A 22,848-nucleotide genomic window follows, 5' to 3' on the forward strand; every position below is an offset into this window, starting at 1 on the left:
GTACAGTAACTTCTGAAAGTAAAAAAAACACACACACAGAGTATGTGTGTTAGTTTTTGGAAAATGAAAAGTAAGGAAACTCGTCCCGAGGTGGTGCAGCTCTTTTCATGCACACCCCCAGTTAAGGTGAGCTGCATGTACCATTTTAAACACATACGAGCCCTCCTGACATTCTTTAATCTCTGGCATTGCCAGGAATCAAACCCAGGGCTATGAGGATGGTGGCTAGTGCTAACTGTTACACTACAAAGGTCGTTAGCGCTGCATCATATGACTTTTAGAAGACATTTTCAATTGACGTGAACGTGTCATTTAAGTCTCAGCATAGTTTTAGCTTAACGTTTTGCTCTATGAACCTTTGGTTTTAGTTTTAAATCTTATGAAAGTTTCAGCTGATGATTTCCAATATTCTAGGAAGAAACGTGTACTAATCAATGTTGAAACTTGTATACGTGGGAACTTTGTGACTCTCTTACAACCCTCATAATACCGTATTCATAATTTAGAAATAATAGACATGAAGGTAGCAGGAAAAATCCTCCGTGGCTCAGGCAGCAGCGCGCCGGCCTCTCACTGCTGGATACAGTGGTTCAAATCCCGGTTACTCCATGTGGGATTTGTGCTGGACAAAGTGGAGACAGGACAGGTTTTTCTCCGGGTACTCCGGTTTTCCCTGTCATGCTTAATTTCACCAACACTCTCCACTATAATTTCATTTCATCTGTTAGTCCTTAATCATTGCCCCAAAGGAGTGCAACAGGCCTCGGCAGCCGGCACAATTCCTATCCTCGCCACAAGTTGGGGGCTTCATTCATCCCATTCGTGACCCAGTCATTGACTGGAAAACAGGTTGTAGGTTTTCATTCATTCAGACATGAAGGTAGCGAGAATAATTGCTGGTACAAAGAGGTGAGAAGAATGGCAGAAGGGTGGGTACTCAGAATGAGGGGATAAATGCAAAGTTAGGAATAAACTAAAAGATGAAGCTGTGTGTTTAAACAGGCTTCAGTGGTGGGGTAATGTGAGATGAGTGAAGGAGGATAGGTTACATAGGAGAATAATGAACTGTCATGGAAAGTAAGAGAAGCAGAGGTAGACCAAAATGATTTAATGATAAGAGGTGTGGAATTAAACGAGGTCACAGAAATAGTTGGAAATAGAGGATTGTGTGGGTATTTAGTTAATTCGTAGACTTAACAATCTGTAATATGTATGTCATTTATAACATGGTGGCATAGTGGTTGAACTGCTTTGCTCCCTAACCGAATGTTCAGTGTTCAAATCCAAGTGATTTCCAGTGGGATTTTCATCCAGCCTTAAACCCCAGGCCAATTTCTACTGTGAGAAAGTAAAGTTAAAAACCGAAGAAGTTAATCTACAAGATGGTATAAATATTTTTATAAGAAAAATAAAATAAAGTCATCACCAAATACCCTCAAGGTATTGCAGATCTGTTACAGTGTGGTTATGGTTCTTTAAGGAAATGATTTAAAGTTCATTCTTCCATAAAATATTTCTTTAAAATTTTCTTAAAAACAAAAGAAGTGCTGTAAACCTTAAATCGTGCAGAATCTGTTGAAGTAAGGATCATATCTTGAGCCAAGGAAGGTAACATAAGAAGTATGTCTGGAACTACACTCTGAGAGACTCTTTTTTTCCTTCCTGCATTTGCATGCTGTAGTATTTGCATAATAACCAACTGTAATTGTTTGCATTGGTTGCTTGTGTAGTTATGTAGTTTAATGATTGGTTTCCTGTAGTTCTTGGTATGTATTGCATGAGCATATTTCTTTCATAACTGTTTGAATTATATTCACCATTGTCTATTTTGTTGAAAATAATTCCGTTTGTCTGTGATACTGTGTGTTATTTTAAAATATGAAGTTCATGCTTGCTGTATATTGTTATTCCAATTGTTGCTTGCAATTTTATGTACATTGCAGGCTACATCATACACCCATTTGATTTGCATTAGATATATTTTTAAGTTACAAAGATTAATACTGTAGTATAGGCTGTGTCCAATCCTTGTCCTGTTTCTTTATGGTGTCGGCTGTGAGTGAGTTTTTATGACGTGGGCCTCATTAGAGGAGTTAATGAGACGAAATGACTGACGTGATTTATGATAGCCGGGCTGGGTGGCTCAGACAGTTGAGGCCCTGGCCTTCTGACCTTAACTTGGCAGGTTTGATCCTGGCTCAGTCCGGTGGTATTTGAAGGTGTTCAAATACGTTGGCCTCGTGTCGGTAAATTCACTAGCACATAAAAGAACTCCTGCGTGAATGAATTCCGGCACCTCGGCGTCTCCAAAAATCATAAAATAGTAGTTCGTGGGACATAAAACAAATAACATTATTATTGATTTATGATAGTAGGAAGAGAGAGGGTAAAACCTGGTGCCAGCACATAGCCTATATCTGTAGAACAAATCCGAACGGGTCTGTTCGGTCCAGTGGTATTTGAAGGTGCTCATATACGTCAGCCTCGTGTCGGTAGATTTACTGGCACGTAAAAGAACTCCTGCGTGAATAAATTCCGGCACCTGGGCATCTCCGAAAATCGTAAAAGAGTAGTTAGTGCGACGTAAAGCAAATAACATTATGTCCCCATCCAATGGATGAATCGCCATCAGCAGCGTGATATGCCCACACTTCACATGAACACCGCAGAGAAGTTTGGAATTGAATACAGGCTTTTGTCACGTGATAGTGATAAGAAATTGTATAACACCACCTCTTCTATCCTGCTGGCCAACATTCTGATGGTGAAATTTTTCCGACCAATGGGACTCGAACTGGTTAATCATGGTATTAGACCATAGAGATTTAATAATCATGGCCACCAGGCTGGCTATTATTAATGGTGATGATAACAGTAATACCTCAACTACTGTGTGCAGGTGTTTTAATTTGATGCCATCTAGGCTACCTGCACATCAGTTTCAGTATTCCATTTTACTCCACCAGGTGTCAGAGTAATCCGGATCTCTGTTGGGTTATCCATATCTGAGTTTTAATAAATATTATTAGGTATAAACCAAAAGTATCACCAGAGATACTTTACATACTTTACAGTGTCGAATGGACTATTTTTTTTCCTACCCTTTAAAGCTGTGATTACCTCTGCCTAGTTTGAAACCTGCTATCTTGGGATTCAGAAGCAGACTGTCTGCCTATCATGGCTATTTGTGGTAAACCACCCAAGGGTTACTTTCAGTATTTTTATATTGCTACATAACCTCGAGTATTCTGCAAAATGCCACAACAGTAAATTTAAGCAGTGTTGTGACCTCTCTCAGTAGGGGTCTCCTGCTTTGAGCACTCTTGTTACACACTTTTGGTACACTTCAGATTGTCATTATGAGTGAACACATCGACTGATTTAAAAGATTCTGGTCTCATTTTGTTTGTGAACTTTGAAAATTTGCCCCAGAGGTTTGAAACTTCAGCACTTTACCTGTCTAAATATAAATTCCTCATGACGTGTACTGTTAGAAATCTCTCTCTGATGGCAGTGATTATTGTTTTAAAAGGAAGTACCACTGGACAATCATCCTCTATTAATACCAATCAGAGAGAAAATTTGAAGAGGTTCGGCACTTCAGAAAATGAAGATATCAATAAAAGAAAGACAAGGCCCATGAAGGGCATGAAAATGAAAGACTCCCTAGGCCTCCCAAACCTCATACCAGAACAAAAGTCAACCAAGGGAGGTTGGATAAGACAGATGACAGTGAGTAGCCTGACACAAGTGCCTGGAAACAATGCCAGAGGAACCGTGGCAGTCAACCCATGCTTCCAATTTCAGAACCGCTGCTTCCCCATTTAGTTGTCTCTCACAATAGGCAGGAGATACTGTGGATGTATTCTACCACTTCCAGCCACAGGGGGTACTCCTCTCTGAGCCTGAGATCATGGTATCGCAAAAGTTGCCCTACAACTCTTAGTTACAAAGTTATATTGAGTTGATGATGTGGAAATTTCTTAATTTTCTTCATATCAACCTTGGAATATACATACATTCTGGCCCATGATATGCTTATCAGTGAATAGAGAATCTACTTGTTAGTAGGAATGTTACGTTTGAAATATACTGATGCAGTACATGCCTTTGTACTGAACTAAAAGGAAACCTTATTGTTGCCTTGGAGTTGCACTTTGTTTCATTTCACTGTCTTTTGTAATGGTTTTTTTGTGTTTTGGACTTTTTCTTTTTGCACTGCACTCTTTACTTTTCCCCACAACTGGACACGCTCTGTGAACTTTCAGATTTCTCGGCCCAATCTTCAAGCATCGACAGCGACTCTGAAGGAGACTATCCAGGTCAGTACTACTTCTTTTTCTTCCGTCACACTTGTCCAGGGACCTTGCGGGTTGGGCAGTGGATCTCTGACCTCCATTTCATCCTCTCCCTCTATCATTCTTCTATGTACATTCCTTCCACTCCACTTCACTTGTGTCATCTTCCCATATCCTCCTTAATCTGATCTCTCTCTTTCTTGGTATCCCTCTTTCTCTCTTTCCCTCTCATCTCGGCTCCTGACTTCTTGTTGGAATTCTATCTCCTTTCATTCTTTTTACATGCCCAAACCAAGTAAAATGAGCCTTCCTATCTGATCTTCTAATCATTAAATATCAGCTTCCTTCTCAACTCCTCATTTCTGATTTTGTTCCTTTATGTTTTACCTTTCATCCAGGTCAGTACTACAAATTTAATATATTTCATGTACCAACATTTGAAATACTATTACACTGCTTTGTATATATATAACAGGTTTTCACACTGCTATATATTGACTGAATTAACTAATTTTAAAACAATATTGTTAAAGTTTGGCAACTGTTGAATCCATGATGATGATTATGATAATTTGGAGATATGAGGTTCTATAAGAATATTTAAATGATCCACCACTTTCTTCTTATTACCGTATTTATGCGAATAATACCTGCACATTAAAAAAAAAAAAATTGGGGCACGAAATTGGGGAGCGGGTTTTATTTGCATCAACGTTGGCATTATTTTTTTCAAAATAAGGCTACCTAAAGTTAGGGTGTGGGGATTTTTCGGTGGCGGGGATTATTCCCATAAATACGGTATTTTTCTTCATGAGACTGGAACCAGTTTTTCCCTCTGTTCTTTCGGTCCATCAAAGTTTTGGACTTCTGACATTGCATCTTGATGTCTGGCTATGCCATCTCAACATTTTGTTGTGGCTTATATCCTATCTCTCAGCATGTGCTGCTCATCTCGACTAGTGTACACTTATGCACTAAATGAAGTCAGTCAACCCGATTCTTCTTCAGATCTCCTTCTTCAGTATTTTGTGTCAAAGCAAGATCTTAAACATATCTTTTCTGTGGCTCATATTAACACTGCGTTAAATCAGCGCAACTGTTTCTTGGCCATAAGGGAGGATACATTATTCAAGATGGAAATGATTGTTGGATGCGCTGGTGGACAGTTGGCCATCAAAAGTGCCTCTCTTATTATAGTAGTAAAGCAGTTAATACTTCTTAAAAATTGGTTAGTTTTGTGTGTGTGATCCATTTAGTGAAGTAAATATTTGTGTTTGTACTAATCAAGATTTAGTGATATTTATTTAAATTTTACATTTAGTAGTACCATTGGTGGTGTTTCTTAGATTATGTATTGTAAGTCAGATTTTACTTTGTTTCTTATTTGGGTTGGCGGAACCAGGAAATAATATTCCTTATTATTATTTTTTTTTTTTTTTTAAATCTGTAGTTGTTCGTTGGTAGAATACTTGTATAGACAGTTTATTACATGCAGTTTTTATGTTCGTACTAGATATGGTATTTTGTAAACAATACCTAGCACTTCAAGATCCATAGCACCTGTAACGAAGGTGGTAATCTTGATATAAGTAATACGATAGCCTTGTAAATTTTGTTAGTACACAGTTCAAGAGAATATACGGTATTTCACTGACGAGATAGTTAACGGTCTTTGTCTTGTTGGTGATTATTGCTGCACTTTGTGTTATCTTGTGACGACTATTAGTTAGTTAGACCTGAACTTTCTGATAGGTATGTGTGACCAGATACATTTCCGCCAAAAATCTTGGTTCACCAACGAGTGCGTACTGGAGTAAGCAAGCAGGTGGCATTGTGTCCTTTGTACGCAGTTGTACGTTATTTCTCATTTCTGAGTTTTGTTTAAGAAATTACATTTAATGAGTTTGCTGCAGTAACCAGCGTTGCATCACATCAAAAAAATATTTTGTCCATCTTTGGGAAGAGACAAAATATTTCCAATAATATAGAAAGCATTGACTGTAGTAGTGCATCAAAAGTAATTGTTCCATGCAACTTTTTTCGTGCTAGTGTTTCCTGTAAGTTGAGCACACGGATCGTCAGTGAACAGATGGAAAGTATAAAGGTGACTCCAGTCGAAAGTACGTCACCAGTAATGCAGGTAGGCCTTATAAAGGATGAAAGAAATTTTAGGTCTGGACAGGTGCAAGAGACTTCTTTGAGAAAATTGATTGGCTTGAAAAAAAAAATCATTCAAAATTAGTTTCTCACGAAATCACATCAGCCTCACTATTAGCAGCAAATCAGGTAAGGGAAGTGGGCCTGTAGATTTTTTAGTGGGCCTCTAAATATTGTGTGTCAATTTGCACTCTTGCACTTGCTACTTGCTGCTTCAATAACTGTTTATTAGTGTAAGCTGTTTCAAATGTTGGCATTTTTTATTCTTGTATTTGGCTGATAATATGTTCAGTTCACTAACAAAATGGCAGTTTTTATGATGCTTTCTTTTTCAGACTTTTTATATTCCTTTTCCAGGTTTGTGTAATTTATTTTTTTCAGAGAATATTAACACTTATTTTTCAATATTTAATTAGACTCTATCACCATTTTTGAGTGAATATTATTTACTCCACAAATATGAACTCCTACCCTGATGATGTGAGTACTGCTTATCTCATCATTCACTTTTTGTGAGAGACTGGATTAACAAAGGGCAGATAAATTTCAAGTGTTCTGTCACTCAGAGAACTTATATTTCCTTTTGACACATTAGTGTTTGGGCTAAATAAAATATCTTTCATTTTATTTTTCAATTCATTTTCAAAATCCTCCTTTGAATATATAGTTTATTTTAAATTTCTTTTCCACGTAATTTGTTCAGAGAGGGTGGTTACCTAGTTGTCTTTTCTCTTAAAAAAAAAAAAAAAAAAAAAAATCACCACTACCACCATCTCAATGCAGGTTTCGTAGGCAGAGTATCCATACTTCAGTTACATTTTGTCAATTCACTTTACCTTGTAGTAAAATCGCTCCAATTTCAATAAAACATGGCTCGAGGGAAAGGAAGTTAACCTGTAATGAACCCTCCTCACTTCAAGGTCGAGGGAATACAATGCTGTTGATGTCATTGAAAGCACCATACAATGTCAGTTTTGCATGCACAGTGTCATTTGCTAATGGAAAACCTTGTCCAGAGGAAAACAATGGAAAGTTTATCTTTCGGTGGTGCAAAAAAAAATATGTCTTTGAATAGAAATGTTATTATAGAAGTTATGTTTCAGAAATTGGTCATCATCAGAGTGTACAAAATAACTGAAGCAGACTTTTAACTTGCAGAAGATCCAGCTGGCCTTTGGTCAGGGTTTGATTCTCAGCTGGGTCGGGAATTACCCTTCAGTGATCATTTCCTCTGCCCTGCAGACTGGATGTTGTGTTATCTTCACCCTCACAGATGTGCAGGTCGCCCAAGGGAGTCAACTCAATAGACCTGCACCAAGCTTCTCCGAAGGCCATACGCCATTAATAAGAAGTTGTTATTCTGCTGTGTTACTATAGTCTTATAGCCTTGGCCTCCGCAGGTCTTGCAACAGCGGTTGTTTTCCAGGATAGGGTCGTCAACTCTAAAGCCCAGCCTTCAACCTCGAGGACCAGATTTTCTCTTTGGGGTTTACCCCCATAGTCCTTAAAGCCCTCCTTTGTCACAGGGCAGTGGTTTCTATTTTCACTTATTCCTAAGAAAAAAATAAAAAATGGGTGCTCCACCCACCTGTTTTGCCATACCAAATATTGTTCTTTGTCATAGTGTTGGCTACTGAATGTATGATTCGAAGCAGTGTATCGATTCATTCAAGTGTCCGAGTGAATCAATTCACAGGAACGGCGAGCTCACGGCACATGATTCAGCTTACTCCCAGCGGACAGTGCTGAGTGGCGCACTCACTGGACGTTGACGGGGAGCCGAGCTTCCGCTGCAGCGAGACAGAGAATCAGTGAATCATGGCACATCGAAAGAATCGTGAACGAGCGCGGCTCAGTGAGACACATGATACACACGGCTCCTTATCGGCTCACTGGACACACGGAGAGCCGAGCTTCCGCTGCAGCGAGACATACAGTGAGCCATGGCACATCGAAAGAATCGTGAACGAGCGCAGCTGAGTGAGACACAAGATACACACGGCTCCTTATCGGCTCACTGCAGCGAGACATACAGTGAGCCATGCTACACTGAAAGAATCGTATGCTATAATGGACTCTCGAGCTCAGCTCATTTGAAAATAATACCCATTTGCATTCACTGTCCTCTTCTTACAGGGAGGTTTAAATAATAGATGGATTTATTTGCAGTGTTAAAAAGGTAGTCACAACATAATTCTGAAGTAGCTAGTAAGTAGGTAGGCTATTAGGTTATACTATTTATTAGTTTAATGGATCTTAGTATTATAACTTAGTTGACATTTGACAATTAAACTCGACTCTAGTCTGCCCTATGACTATGAGTCATGCTTATGACCACTCAAAAGTACCTGTTTTATATTGGGAAGAACGGCTCAGTATTCTCTCAGTTCATATGTCACATCGTTGCACAAGACTTCAATCATATGTGGACAGACGCAATAACAGTATGTTGAATCAGAAAACCAGCGGGCTACAGTACATCTCGGGTGGCCTATACAAAATATGACTATTAAAAAAAATCCTCAGCTGATAGAAAAATATTTTTTTTTTTAAATGACTGAGCGAGTTGTCGTGCGGTTAATATCGCGTGGCTATGCGCTTGCATTCGGGGGATGGTGAGTTCGAGTCCCACCGTCGGCAGCCGTTAAGATGGTTTTTCCGTAGTTTTCCCATTTTCACACCAGGAAATGCTGGGACTGTACCTTAATTCAGGTCATGGCTGCTACCTTCCTAATCCTAACCTTTCCCACCCTGCGTCACTGGAAACCTTCGATGTATTAGAGTAACTAGCATTTTTTCTGAGAAAGGAGTTCATAGTATGAAGACCAGATGGCAGCTGCGAGCACTGAATGCTGTTGCTGCTGTCTTACCAGCACATACTACACAGATGCAGTAGGAGCGGTGACCAATGAGCCGTGAATCGGAACACTGTATCGATTCAGTAACGTGAACGGAATCAAATGAATCGATTCAGTAAAATGAATCGAATGTCCCATCACTACTTTGTCACAGCTGCCTTTAATGTCTTTAGCACAGCTCTGTTAGCTGTCGTTTTCCAGGATTTCTGTAGGGCCTTCGCAGCTTCTGTAGCGGTCTTGGGGCATAGAAAGTTGTCTCTGTACTTCACTCTAATAGGAAAGCAAAGCAAAGCAAAATCATCTCCGTACAGGCCATGAAGGCCCTTGGAGGGGTGGAAGGTAAAGGCTTCCACTATCCGTAACCTCGGCACTTGATGGGGTGGAGTGGTTAGCTCTACACCTGGCCGCCTTTGCCCCCAGGAATTAACCTGGTACTCATTTTTGGTGTAGGCTGAGTGAACCTCAGGGCCATGTGCACCTCTGGAAGTGGAAATCTTGTTTCTTAAATGTTATGACTTCCTGATGGGAATTCGAACCCACGTCCTTCCGGGCGAACCGAGCACGCCTTTACTGCCTCGGCCAGGCAGTCCCTTCACTCTAATAGGCCCTCTCCTATTTTATGCCTTGTGGCTATGGTTGCAGCTAGATTCTGGGGTTCATGAGGAAGAAAACAATGACAAAGCAGATGACTAAAGTGAGCAACTTGTTTCAAGTTCAGATGCTGTGGCTGCCTTCGAACATGCCATGTGCCACACCGAGCAACACTCAACAGCTACCCTTCTGATGTGATGCTTAACGAGACGCTGGCTTAGTATTGAATCATCCAGCAAGTTCCAAACATTATGGCAAAAGACACTTACTAAATAAGTCATCAGTCACTGATATTTATGATGAATAGGAATGATTATTCATATTAAATTACAATAAGAACAACATCCGCCCTTCTCGGAATCTCCTATGCCACTCATGCACACTCGTCATGGTCATGCAGTGTTCGTCATACACAGCAGACATGCAATGATGAGTTTGGTGTACTCCAGCGCACTCAGCTACCAGAAAACAACACACTTTTCTGCTCTTCTTTGCTTGCCTCCATTTCTACAGCTGGACAAACACACTAGACCAGCCCGCGCACCAGCAAAGACATAACCTAACTGTGTGCACCTGTGAGTTGTCACTATGCAGTTCTCCTACCATAGCGATGGCGGTAGCGATACGTAACAACATTGTTACCACCTTTAGCGCAGAACGTGTGTTATGACTGGTATTCGGTTTTCATTTGACTGCCCCTTATAGATTAACCAAACTTTCAGATTACCGGGACTCTACTATGTTCTTCTTCTTAATGTGCCACCTTCTAGCGAAGGTTGGCGTTCAACATGGCGATCTTGAATTTGGATGCAGCGACATGGAACAGAGACATTGTGTCCAACCCATACCAGTCTACAAGGTTCTTCATCCATAGAGTTCGTTGTCTACCAGGACTCCTACGTCCTTCTATTCTTCCTTGGATAACAAGCTGCAGGATTCTGTACTTATCATTCCGCATTATATGGCCGAAGTATTCCAGCTTCCGCCTTTCAATGGTCAGCATGACTTCAGTCTTCTTTCCAAGTCGATCCAACACCTCAGAATTCCGGATTCTGTCTGTCCACAAAATGCGAAGCATCCATCTGTACAGTCATATTTAGAATGCTTCCAGTCTTGTACAGAGGGCTTGAGTAAGTGTCTAGCCTTCCATTACATAAAGTAATGTGGGAAAGATGTAGGCACGGACCAGACAGAGCCTTAGGTTTAGTTGTAGGTTGCGGTTGTTGAGCCGTTTCATCATCTGCATGAAGATGCTTCTCGCATGTATTTCTTGGCTGCAGTCCCATTTCTGGTTGGGGTAACATCCTAGATACGGGTATTGGTGAATCCTAGTGATGGGTTCATTGTCGAGAGTGAGCTGCACGTGGACGTCTTGCCGTTTACGGACGACCATGAACTGGGTTTTCTTAATGTTTATCTTCAGTCCTCTGTTGTTGCAAGCAACATTCACTTTCTCTAATAATACTTGACGGTCTTCTGCATTGTCTATCAATACTGTGTCGTCAGCATAACGGAGATTGTTTAGACGTTCCCCGTTGATAATGATGCCTATGGTAGACGGTTATTCGAGAACTTCAGCAAGGATAGCCTCTGAGTAAATGTTGAAGAGTAGAGGTGATAATATGCAACCTTGTCGAACGCCACGGTGGATGTCTATTTCTTCTGACAGGTTTTTCTCAATCTTGATTGCTGATTTCTGACCCCAGTGCAAGTTGGCAATAATCCAAAAATCTTGGTTGTGAAGTCCGATGTTCTGCAGAATTTCCATCAACTACCTGTGCTGGACTTTATCAAATGCCTTTTCGTAGTCTATGAAACATGCATTGACATCCTTGTTCATTTCCAAGCAACGCTGGACAAGTACTTGAATACAGAAAAGTGCATCTCTAGTCCCAAGACCATTCCTGAATCCGAACTGTGTTTCAGTTATCACTTTTTCACACTTAGCATGGATTCTGCAATGAATGATCTTTAAGAATATCTTTAGGATATGGCTCATCAGACTGATGGTTCTGTGCTCTTTGCATCGTCTGGCATTTGCCTTTTTGGGGAGAGTGATAAAAGTGAACCTAAGCCAGTCTTCTGGAATTATTCCAGTTGAGTGGATTTTGTTGAATAGCTCTGTCAGAATACCGACACCATTTACATTAAGGAGTGAGGGTAATTGTTTCCACCTATTCAATACTACAACAGTGTGAAGTCATTTATACATCACATATTTATTAGATTTCAACATAGGGACCAGTTTCGGTAACTGTATTTGCCATCATCAGCCAAAGGGAAAACTGTTACAAGGGGTTATACAAATCTATATTAACATCATTTTAAAATACATGTATATACAAATTGAACCATACTCTTAAACTATTTTGTGTATTAGGTGTATTGTGTATTGTCGTCCAGGAGTGAGAGTTGTTCTGCATGCACTTCATCAGGTCCAGGGGCCTTTCCATTCTTCGTTTGGCAGATGACACCTCGTCCTTCAAAATGGCAGGACCTGTGTTCGCCTCGTTCACACCATGTTTGTGTGGTCTATCATCATTGAACAGTTCTTCTATATATGACTTCCAGACCCTGAGTTTGTCAGTGATGTCAGTCACAATGCGGTTGTTCTTATCCACCAGAACATGATAACCTCTATTGCGATATAACCCAAGGCACTCCTTCTATTTTTTTGTGTAGATTAAAAGTGTCATTCTTTTGCTGCAGGATTTCTACCTCTTGACATCTTTCTGTCATCCACTGTTCTTTTGCAGCCACAATCTTCCTCTTAATTTCTTTATGCACTTGGTTGTATTTATTTATCTCTCGGATTTTCCATTTCCGCCGCTCATCTATGAGTTCCAGTATCGCATCGGTCATTCACGGTTGTTTCTTGATCTTTTTATCACGTGTTAAATGTTGTTTCCCCATGCCTGTTAGAATCTTTCATTTCTGTCCACAAGACCTATGCCTGTATCAACGTTCATTTTATCGAAACCTTTAGATAGGTCATGCTTAATCCTCTTACGAATCTCTTCATTCTTGATCTTGCTGATGTCTATCCTCGCAGGTTTCATGGTATTACAAACTGTCTTGAAGCGCAGTTGGATACATGCCACCACAGGGTTATGGTCTGATCTGATGACTGCTCCAGGGTAGGTTTTAAACGATTTGAAACTGTTGTGGAAGCACTGGTTCACCAGAATGAAATCAGTCTGGTTTTGGACGATGTGTTCTGTGGTATTTTGAGGTGACTTCCAGGTGTAGAGTCGCCTGGCTGGTAGTTTGAACCAAGTATTAAGCATGACAAGATGTTCTTCCTGGCTGAACTGCACTAGCCAACTGCCCCTCTCGTTTCTAAAGCCCAAACCAAATGGTCCGACCATGTTACTGACTCTGCCTTTTCCGATCTTCGCATTGAAGTCTCCGAGAATGATGTTCATCTCCTGTTTTTTTGTGATGTCCAGCACACTTTTGACCTGATTGTAGAATTCCTCCACCTCAACATCATCTTTGTCAGCTGTGGGTGCGTACACTTGTATGATGTTGACATTGACTGGACTGGCCTGGAGCTGCAGTAGGGCTATTCTGTCTGAGTATGGTACAAAGTTTCGTGCGGCACGGTTTACAGCTTGCGACACAATAACAGCCACCCCTTGACGGTGATTGGTGTCGTCATTTCCAGCATAGTATACAGTGTGCTTGCCTATAGTACACTGTCCTGAACCTGGCCAACGCATCTCGCTGATTTCCCAGGATGTCTTAAGTGCATCCTCTTCATTTCGTGGATGGTATTACCAATCTTTCCTATTTCAAACATACTTCTTGCATTCCATGCCGCAATCTTGATAGCTGACCCGGAGATCCTAAGCACCCTCTGACCATCTAAGGTCTGCCGGGACTGAGGGCCGTGTTTTTTGTGTTTTCAGCCATGTTGATTGTACTAGGAATAATTCATAATGCGGTGGTTTTCCATTGCGTTCTGCATCGCAGTATCGCATCCGTACCGCTGGTCCAGCTCTGCATGCGACTATCTGACCTTGAGCCCTTTTGGCTCGTGAAGTCCTCTTCGGCCTCAAGTCAGTTCTGTTGAAGCTGCAGCCCTCCAACAAAATGGGTTCCAGAGACATTTCCTCCACTGAAGGGCCATCACCCTCCCTGGGGGCAGTTCCTCTGCCTGAAGCTGTTGACGCCCAACTAAGGAGCACTTTTAAACTTATTTAGTACATTGTTTCTTCTATTCTTCTCAATATCTCTTCATTTGTTGACTGAGTTCCGTTCGATATAAATGTTGATTTCCATAGGAAACTTGAAATATTTGTCCTGAATGAGAAAATTTATAATACTAATATAGTTGGTCCATTACTGGACATCAACATTTTCCAGCTAACTCATTGCTGGTTGGCAGTGTTTTGTCCCAGTGTGTTAAGTTGGGCTCATCAGTTGGTAAATAAGTGGCAACCAGGAGTGAGTTAGCTGGAAAATTTTAATGTGCAATAATGGACCAACTATATTGGTATTATGAGTTCTGTTCTACATTCTTCTGTCCATCCTGTTTATTTTCTTTCTCTGCAAATTTATATTTGTTTACTAAGCTTCTAAATGTTGTTCTGTCTTGAATTATTTCTTCAGTAATACCAATTTCTTTTAGATCTTTGTTTATTTCCACTAAACAAATATTGCAGTTTTTTAGGGTATAGAAGTTTCTTTTTGTCAGCCTGTTATTTTCCATTCTATTCTTTTTCTTACTGTGATTTTTTTTTTTTTGTGATTAGATAAACTTCAAGTGGTTTTTTATGTTTCGGACCTAGGATTTTTCTAAGAATTTTCTCGCTTGTTTCTTGATATTTTTTAATTTGTGACCTGCTGCCAATTATCAGGGTTTTGGAGGCATAAAGCACCTTTGGTTTGATGACTTGTGGTGTAGTATCATAATTTTACAATTTTTTATATAGATTTTTGTGTTATTTTTTTATAAAAATGTAACTGAAGTAGATTTTCTTAAGTGAATTTATTTTTATCAGTTTGATTCCCAACTCAAAGTTATAGGGAACCGGAATTTTATAAATGACTTCAATGAATGAGAAACACAAGACATTTTTTAATCTAACTCTGCAAATTAATACTTTTAAAGAAATTTTAAAATTGAGATAATTGCCTTTTTTGTTGTGGTATTTGTGTGCTATTGGAAGATGAAGTGGCTTTCCTGTCCACTTTTCCCTCTTGTATATAGTGATAAAGTTTTTGTTTTGTTTCCTCATTTATACATTTAAGTTCATGGACTATGTTTTAAATTATCCTTGCTCATAATTTTATGTTATTAATGGTTATATTGTGTTCATACCTTCTTCTGTTTCATGGAGAAGAATGGAATGATATGCAGTATGTATATTATTATATAATAACTATATTATTTCTGTTCATGGTACCTGTAGCTGTTTTTTTTTTTTTCTTTTTTCTTTTTAAAGAAAATGCTTACACTGTAGTACTCTAAGCAAGTCTCCTTGAATAGAATTTGGCATAAGGCTTTTGGATTGACTGCTATGATAATTACTGTTATAGTAGTAATAGTGTAGAATAGATCCTTTGAGCAGCATTGCCTGACACATTAAAATTTAAAAATAATACTTTAGATAATGTACCTCATATTATATTTTCAGAATAGGTTAGCATAGGAGGTAGTATCCAGAAGTTTATGGACTTGGCACACAGTTCGTTACAATGGGTACCGTAGTTTAAAACACCAATACATAATCACATTCAAAGTTATTCCCTGGGTGACAACACAGTTCGTCAGCTTCCAGAAATGCTGTTGGAAGTCCTATTTTGTAACTCTCCATAATTGCCTCTGCAAAATTCTTCTTCAGAAATTTCCTTTCATATTTTGAAAGAGGTAAAAAATACAGGAGCTATGTCAGGTAAATGAGGAGGATGTTGGATTACAGAAGTTCCGTGCTTGTTGCTTAACTTTGAGACCAGCAGGCACCGATGCTTAAGAATGTTGTCATGGAGAAGATGCACTTCCTGACCCTAAAAAGAGATTGCTTGAAACTTTGTTAACTATGATTGTTGTTTTAAAGGATCACGCATCAAGGTCAAGCCTGACTAAATTTTTTTCTAAATCTCCCAAATTCAAGGACATCCAAAAGGAAGGAGCACATTAACGTAGATGTTTCTTAGCTAGTTAACACACACCAGTTTATCTACTCATTGTCTTTTTTTTTTTTTTTTTTTTGCTTTACGTCGCACCGACACAGATAGGTCTTTTGGCGACAATGGGACAGGAAAGGCCTAGGAATGGGAAGGAAGCGGCCGTGCCCTTAATTAAGGTACAGCCGCAGCATTTGCCTGGTGTGAAAATGGGAAACCACGGAAAACCATCTTCAGGGCTGTGGACAGTGGGATTCGAACCCACTATCTCCCGGATGTGAGCTCACAGCTGCGCGTCCCTAACCGCACAGCCAACCCACCTGGTAATACTCATTGTCAGTAAAAAGGTTCACTGCTGTGCATATATAGGTGCATAAAGAATACTATTCTATCACAACAGACTGTAATAAAGGGAATGAGGACAGTTACAATAAAGATAGGAATCAACACTCTAACTTGCAATTTTCATTGAGATTCAAATGAGGAAAGTAATGTAATTTTGTTTTTGAGATGGTCTGTAGCCCAAATGCCTCGAAAGAAGCCTTCATGATGTCTTAAATCACAGTAGTGTTGAAAATTACACTTTCTTGGCATGTAATCAAGATATAACATTTTTGCACAAATATACTACTCTTTTCTCTCATTAAAAAAAAAAAAAAAACTGAGACCAAGCAGAACGACTGACAAGACTTGGACAGTATGAGCTTAAAATTGCTCAGCACTTCAGATACCTTGGATATGTTCTGTCATTTGACAGTAGAGTTATAAATTAAATTAGCAGCAGGATTAAAGCAGCTGTAACCTTCTACAGTTCTATTTTCCCGTTAGTATGAGACAAAAGCTCCCCCCCCCCCGAAAAAAAGAGTGAAACTTTATAAAATCTAGTTGCTACTCATTCTGGCATGTGGTCTAGAAGCTGTAACCCTGACCAGTAGGAGCAAGTCAGCAAAAAGAAACAGAAATGAAGTTCTGTAGGTCAACCATATAGAGGCTGTATCTTAATTATACAAAAAAAAAAAAGAAAAAAAAAAAAAAAAAAGAAAAGCCATTTCTTCTATGGTGCAGCAAATGGCAACGGGAGAGAAGCCGGCATCCGGCATCTTAATCACTGCCAACCTCATCATTCAACCTTCGTGTCCATTGTCAGGCAACTGCATGAAAGAGGGTGGAAGAAAACCCTCATGTGACAGCAGCGCTCACATTCCAACATTCCATATTTGGGTTGGCATTGTTGGCGACTATTTACTTGGGCCGCATGTCCTTCCTCCTCGCCGGAATGTTGAGGAATCCTACCATTTCTCGGTTGAATCACTGCACTGCCTGGATTATTCAAAGATGTTCCTCTGGGTATTCGGCAGCGAATATGGCTGTGTCATAGTGGAGCTCCACCGCATTTCACTCGCTGTGACACACAGCACTTAAATGATCACTATTTGGGTATGCCGTGGTGGACCAGTTAAATGGCCTCCATGCTTAGCCGATTTAACTACCATGGACTTCACTTGTTATGTGAAGATTGAAGTAGAAGGCTGGAGGGCAACAGTATTGAAGATTTATTGTAATCAGACCATTGGGCATATTGTTTCTTTTGTTCAGTATTTAATTCTTTTTGCAATACTGTGAGTAATGGAATGTACGATCATGTGGTGGCAGTCGTGCATTTTTGCACATATTAAATAATTTAAAAAAACGTTACAGAGACCAGCAGGTGAGACGAGAAATGATCGGGTGTATTCCTTGACTGACATGTGTGTCTTAATTACTGTGTTTTCTTGTACTGTGTGTGCAATTATGGCTGCTTAATGAACAAACTGTGGATGTTGCTTGTATGAGTCGTACGAACAAACTTGTGCATTCGTGCAGAGCATTCTATCTCTATCAGCCTATCATACATCCCTAAAGCACAGCAGTGGGCAGCAATTTGCACTCTGGCACAGCAAATATGGCGAGTTCGTCAATGTGAACTGCGCACCCAGAAGTAACAATATAACCTTATTTTCTGGGAAAAGAAAAACTTTCTCTGCCAATTTGATTGTGCCATTGTTCTTTGTATAACACGAAGGGTATCCCAGAGTTTTTCTTTTTGGTCAGTATAATTTTGATACATCCTGTAGAAGACCAGAAGGGGAACAATCTAAAACAAATCAGGCCACCTCCAGCCAGGGCTACAACAGAGTGTGCTTGATGTTCTTGAAGAATCAAGACTGAAATATTTGACCACATTATGAGAATGATGAGAATGGAATTCATAAGAAACCCCAAGACTTGTCTTGAAAGAATGATGAAGGAAAAAACATCAAGGCAGACCTAGAGATCGCTGGATAAAGCAGATAGAAAAAGACTTGAATAGGGAGAGTTCAAAATGGGAGAAGAAATGGAAGATAAGTGGTAACAAGATAGAAGTTCATGTAGGAGGGATTGAGACATTGTTGTTAGATTGGGTCAGCATGTTCAGATTGAGGTGGTTTGGGCATTTAATGAGGATGGAGCCAATAAGGACTCGAGAGACATGATGATGATGATGATGATGATGATGATGATATATGATGATGATATATGATTTGGGAGAAACTGATGTACAAGTACAGTTGAGACTCAATGAATGGAAGGTTAAGTTCCAAGAATTCAATTTCAAGATAAGCGAACCCAAAACAATAGAGATGGCAATGAACAGAGAGGGAAGACCAGTGAACATTATGCTAGGAAACCATCTACTGGAAAGTGTGGAAAACTTTACAAATACTGGTACTGGTATCTGGAGACACACTAGCCACAAAGGAGGTAGCAAATAGAGGGCAGAAGAGCTCCCACTTTACTAGCAAGTACAAACACTCGTCTGGGATCCCAAAGTACCATCAAAATCAAAAGCTGGTGATGTTCGGTCAGTACTTCATTCAGATATTAATCTATGGTATCAAAACCTGCAACCTTACTAAGAATGACCCATCAAGGTTGCAGGCATCTGAGATGAAGTTCCTGAGATCCACAATTCAAAAATACAAAACTGGAAAAGTTAAGGAATGACATGGTTAGAAAGGAAGCTGGGATTGAGGCATCATTCTTAGGTCGGGTCAGCATGTCCAGATTGAGGTGCTTTAGGGATGTAATGAGGATGGAGCCAACAAGGACTGGAGAGACGTGTGGCAGGAAAACGGTTGGTGGGATGACCAAGAACCCACTAGATGGACACAGTAAAGTTGGACAATGCAGATCGGGGAAGGACACTGGAGGGCGTCATTAACAACAGAACGTATCTCAATAAGACAGAGTGGAAGAGGCTCGCCAACAGTACCCGGGAAACTGGAACTGTAAAATGATGAATAATAATAATAATAATAATAATAATAATAAATGTGCTGATACATACTGACTATGCAGTAACAAAGAAGTATACAAAACATGGAACAAGATTCCAGATACAGTATGCAAACGAAGGGTTAAATTCTTTGGACGTATTTCAAACATGCCAGATGACAGACTTGCTAAGAACATTTTTAACCATTTCAACAAGTCCAATAAGAAAGGCAATTCTTATCACAAATGGTTTGTTAACAGCAAGAAGGACCTGCAAGAAATGAACATCATGGATTAAGACATCCACAACAGAACCACTTTCAGAAACAAAATACACACATTTGAGAGGTTTCTAGAGCCAGAAATAGAGACCAGGGAGAAACAACACTGGACGACTGAAAATAAAGAAGCTGTAAGCAAGAGAAAAAGGTATTCTGGCGCCAAAGAAAACTGAAATCATGACGAATTATTTACGTGGTCCACAGTTTGCCAGAATCGATTATGAATGAATATCAGTGTTTAATGTTTCTTCAAATTCCTTCAGTCTTAATATAAGCCCAAGTTACCCTGGTCAGGTTTCTTTAATATCCTAATAAACCTACTGAACATAAGCCTCTCAAATTTAAGTACATTTAAATGCCAACTGGCCATGCTGGGTTTCAATTCCACAGCCTTAAGCATAGAAGCAAAGCTCCTCTATTCAGCCAGCTCCTCTCTGAGCCATTCATTTACAGGTATGAATATGTTTTGCCTGTCTGTTGTTATGGACTGCAATGTTGAATGTTAATATCTAGAATAGAGGCATGTTGTAAGGTAGTGAAACCAGTTGTAGAGTTGTGTGTTCACGCCCTGGCACTTAAAAAAAAAAGTTCAAACATTGTAGTGGTGCTTTGTTTTACTGTGATGAATCTTTTTATCTCCTAAATTTTGTCCAGCACATTCACTTTCTGCAGAAATTAAGTATGAAAGAGCTGAGCATGATAGAGAAAGATGGAAGCTTTGCATTCTCGCTCTTAGTAGTTACGAGCTATTCAAATTACCATCCAATTTGTTATGTATTGGTTTCAAAGTTTTTTTTAGAAGAAGGAAATTAGACAATCCGTAAAACAGTCCATGCACGTCTCTATCAGCACTATTCTGAGCCACATTGTGGTTAACCCTGTATGAAATTGTCTCATGAGGAGAAATACACACTTTTCAAGAATGTCAGAGGAAAGACACAAAAATCAGATTGTGGAAACTACGGTAATTGAATTCTTTGTTTATTTTATCCATTTTTTCTCTCTTTTTATATTCAACTCACCAAATTCCTCAGTTTTCTTAATTTATAAAAACTGCACCAATTAATGCATGATTTTGTTGTGGCACAATAGAGTCCTATTTATCCAGCTCAAATAGGACAGTGATCTGGAAGGCCAAAAATCAGGCTAATCCGGAATAAGGCCTCGGAAAAGATCTCCAGAAAAAGACTGCAAAAAGACCTCGACAAAGTTGTGGGATTGACGGCAGGCAATGAATGGTATGATGATAAAGAGGGTCAAAAGTCAGGTTGTGACTGTCACGAATAGGAAAAGTCCTCTCCATTTTATTTACAGCATTGATAGGATGAAAGTTCCTCATGGGAATCACCATAAGTCCTAGGTGTTAACATAACAAAAGATCTTCATTGGGTTTGTCACATAAATGGTATTGTAAATAAAGGGTACATATCTGGACATGGTTATGAGGATGTTTAGGATTTGTAGTAAGGATGTAAAGGAAAGGGCATATAATTCTCTAGTAAGACCCCAACTAGAGCATGGTTATGGTGGATGGGACCCTCACCAAGATTACTTGATTCAAAAACTGGAAAAATTCCAAAGGAAAACAGCTCTATTTGTTCTGGGTGATTTCTGACAAAAGAGTAGCGTTATGAAAATATTGCAAAGTTTGGGCTGGGAAGACTTGCGAGAAAGAAGACGAGGTGGAGAGATGGCGTGGAATGACATTAGTAGATGAATAAGTTTGAATGGTGTCTTTAAAAATAGGAAAGATCACAATATGAAGATAAAGCTGGAATTGAAGAGGATTGGAATAATTTACCAAGGGAAGTGTTCGATAAATTTTCAAATTCTTTGCAATTTTTTAAGAAAAATCTAGGTAAACAACAGATAGGGAAAATGCCACCTTGGCAACTGCCCTAAATCCATATCAGTTTTGATTGATTGATTGATTGATTGATTGATTGATTGATTTTTTGGCTAACAGCTAAAATAACACTGTATACACATTTTATTATATTTTTAGAATGCTATTAACAGCACAAAGCAAAGAGCTTATCTTAATTTAACAATTGATGTACATACGGTCCATGCAGTGCAGGGTGCGGAAAAACTTTTCATAAATTAATTTTTATTTATGAAAGAAAGTTTTTCTACACCTGTATATTTATAGAGTGCTGTACATCATTTCAGTCAATAAAACAGTGGACAAGGGGAACCCTTGTCTACACCAATGGAACCTCTGCCCTGACAAAAACTTATTCGGTCCAAAGGTTTTCCAAAAAGAGAAAATGTTATTTTGTTTGAAAGTAAATTCAGGGTTACAAACCCAGGCTTATTTTTCATAAACAAGCATAACAAAGTAACACTCTCAGAATGATTCACATGAAAAGAATTTGACAAACAACAACAAAATAATTTTAATTTCAACTGAAAATCTTTTCAAAGTATTTCATAGTATTTCATACTAATCTTAGAATTAACAGAAATTTTGTTTTGTCAATGAACTCTTCTTAAACATGTAAAAGATCATTCATCTTGGATTTAAAACAGTTATTTTGTAGAGCAAGTTTAATGTAAAAATACAGTATTACCTGCATACTTGGTTGGGGTAAACCAGATATCCAGATTAAAGAAATTTGGATAAACAGGGCCTGTTGTATTCAAATTGAAAATTAACATTAAGTATGTTTGTATTATTAGGTTATAATCTGTTCTTGAGTTGTTCTTTCTTCATTACTAAATTCCATTTAGATTGTCTAGTGTTGCCATATTTCCTTCATTCTGTTTTTGTTTCCAGGCCTGGAACCACCTCAAGGCTTGCGGCATATACTGAAAACCGAAGGACCTTCTGGTTTTGCAAAAGCCGTCAGAAACCACAAGGGACTGCTGCTCATGGATACGACGTTCCGTGATGCTCACCAGTCCCTCTTGGCCACTCGAGTTCGATCCCACGACCTACTCCGTATCTCCCCGTATGTAGCGCATAACTTCAACCAGCTGTTTGCTCTGGAGAACTGGGGTGGAGCGACCTTCGATGTCGCACTGCGCTTCCTCCATGAGTGCCCCTGGGAGCGGCTAGAAGACATGCGCAAGCTCATCCCTAACATACCATTCCAGATGTTGCTCCGTGGTGCGAATGCCGTGGGGTACACCAATTACCCGGACAATGTGGTTCACAAGTAAGTAGATGGTTTTATAACTAATATAATAATTTTGAAGAATCCAGTGAAAAATAATATTGAAACACAGACAGAG

The 22,848-nt window shown here is 39.3% G+C and overlaps 1 protein-coding gene across 1 annotated transcript in view; it reads left to right on the forward strand.

Annotated features, from left to right (window-relative positions):
- Window positions 1–22,848, forward strand: part of PCB (Pyruvate carboxylase) — a 293,805-nt gene that overhangs the window by 230,167 nt on the left and 40,790 nt on the right. Inside the window, exons 11-12 of the mRNA XM_068229657.1 lie at window positions 4,269–4,322; window positions 22,391–22,772. Coding sequence (XP_068085758.1) covers window positions 4,269–4,322; window positions 22,391–22,772 — 436 coding nt within the window. The remainder of the gene's footprint in view (window positions 1–4,268; window positions 4,323–22,390; window positions 22,773–22,848) is intronic.

The sequence above is a fragment of the Anabrus simplex genome, chromosome 11, assembly GCF_040414725.1.
Source record: "Anabrus simplex isolate iqAnaSimp1 chromosome 11, ASM4041472v1, whole genome shotgun sequence".
Lineage (NCBI taxonomy): Eukaryota > Metazoa > Arthropoda > Insecta > Orthoptera > Tettigoniidae > Anabrus > Anabrus simplex.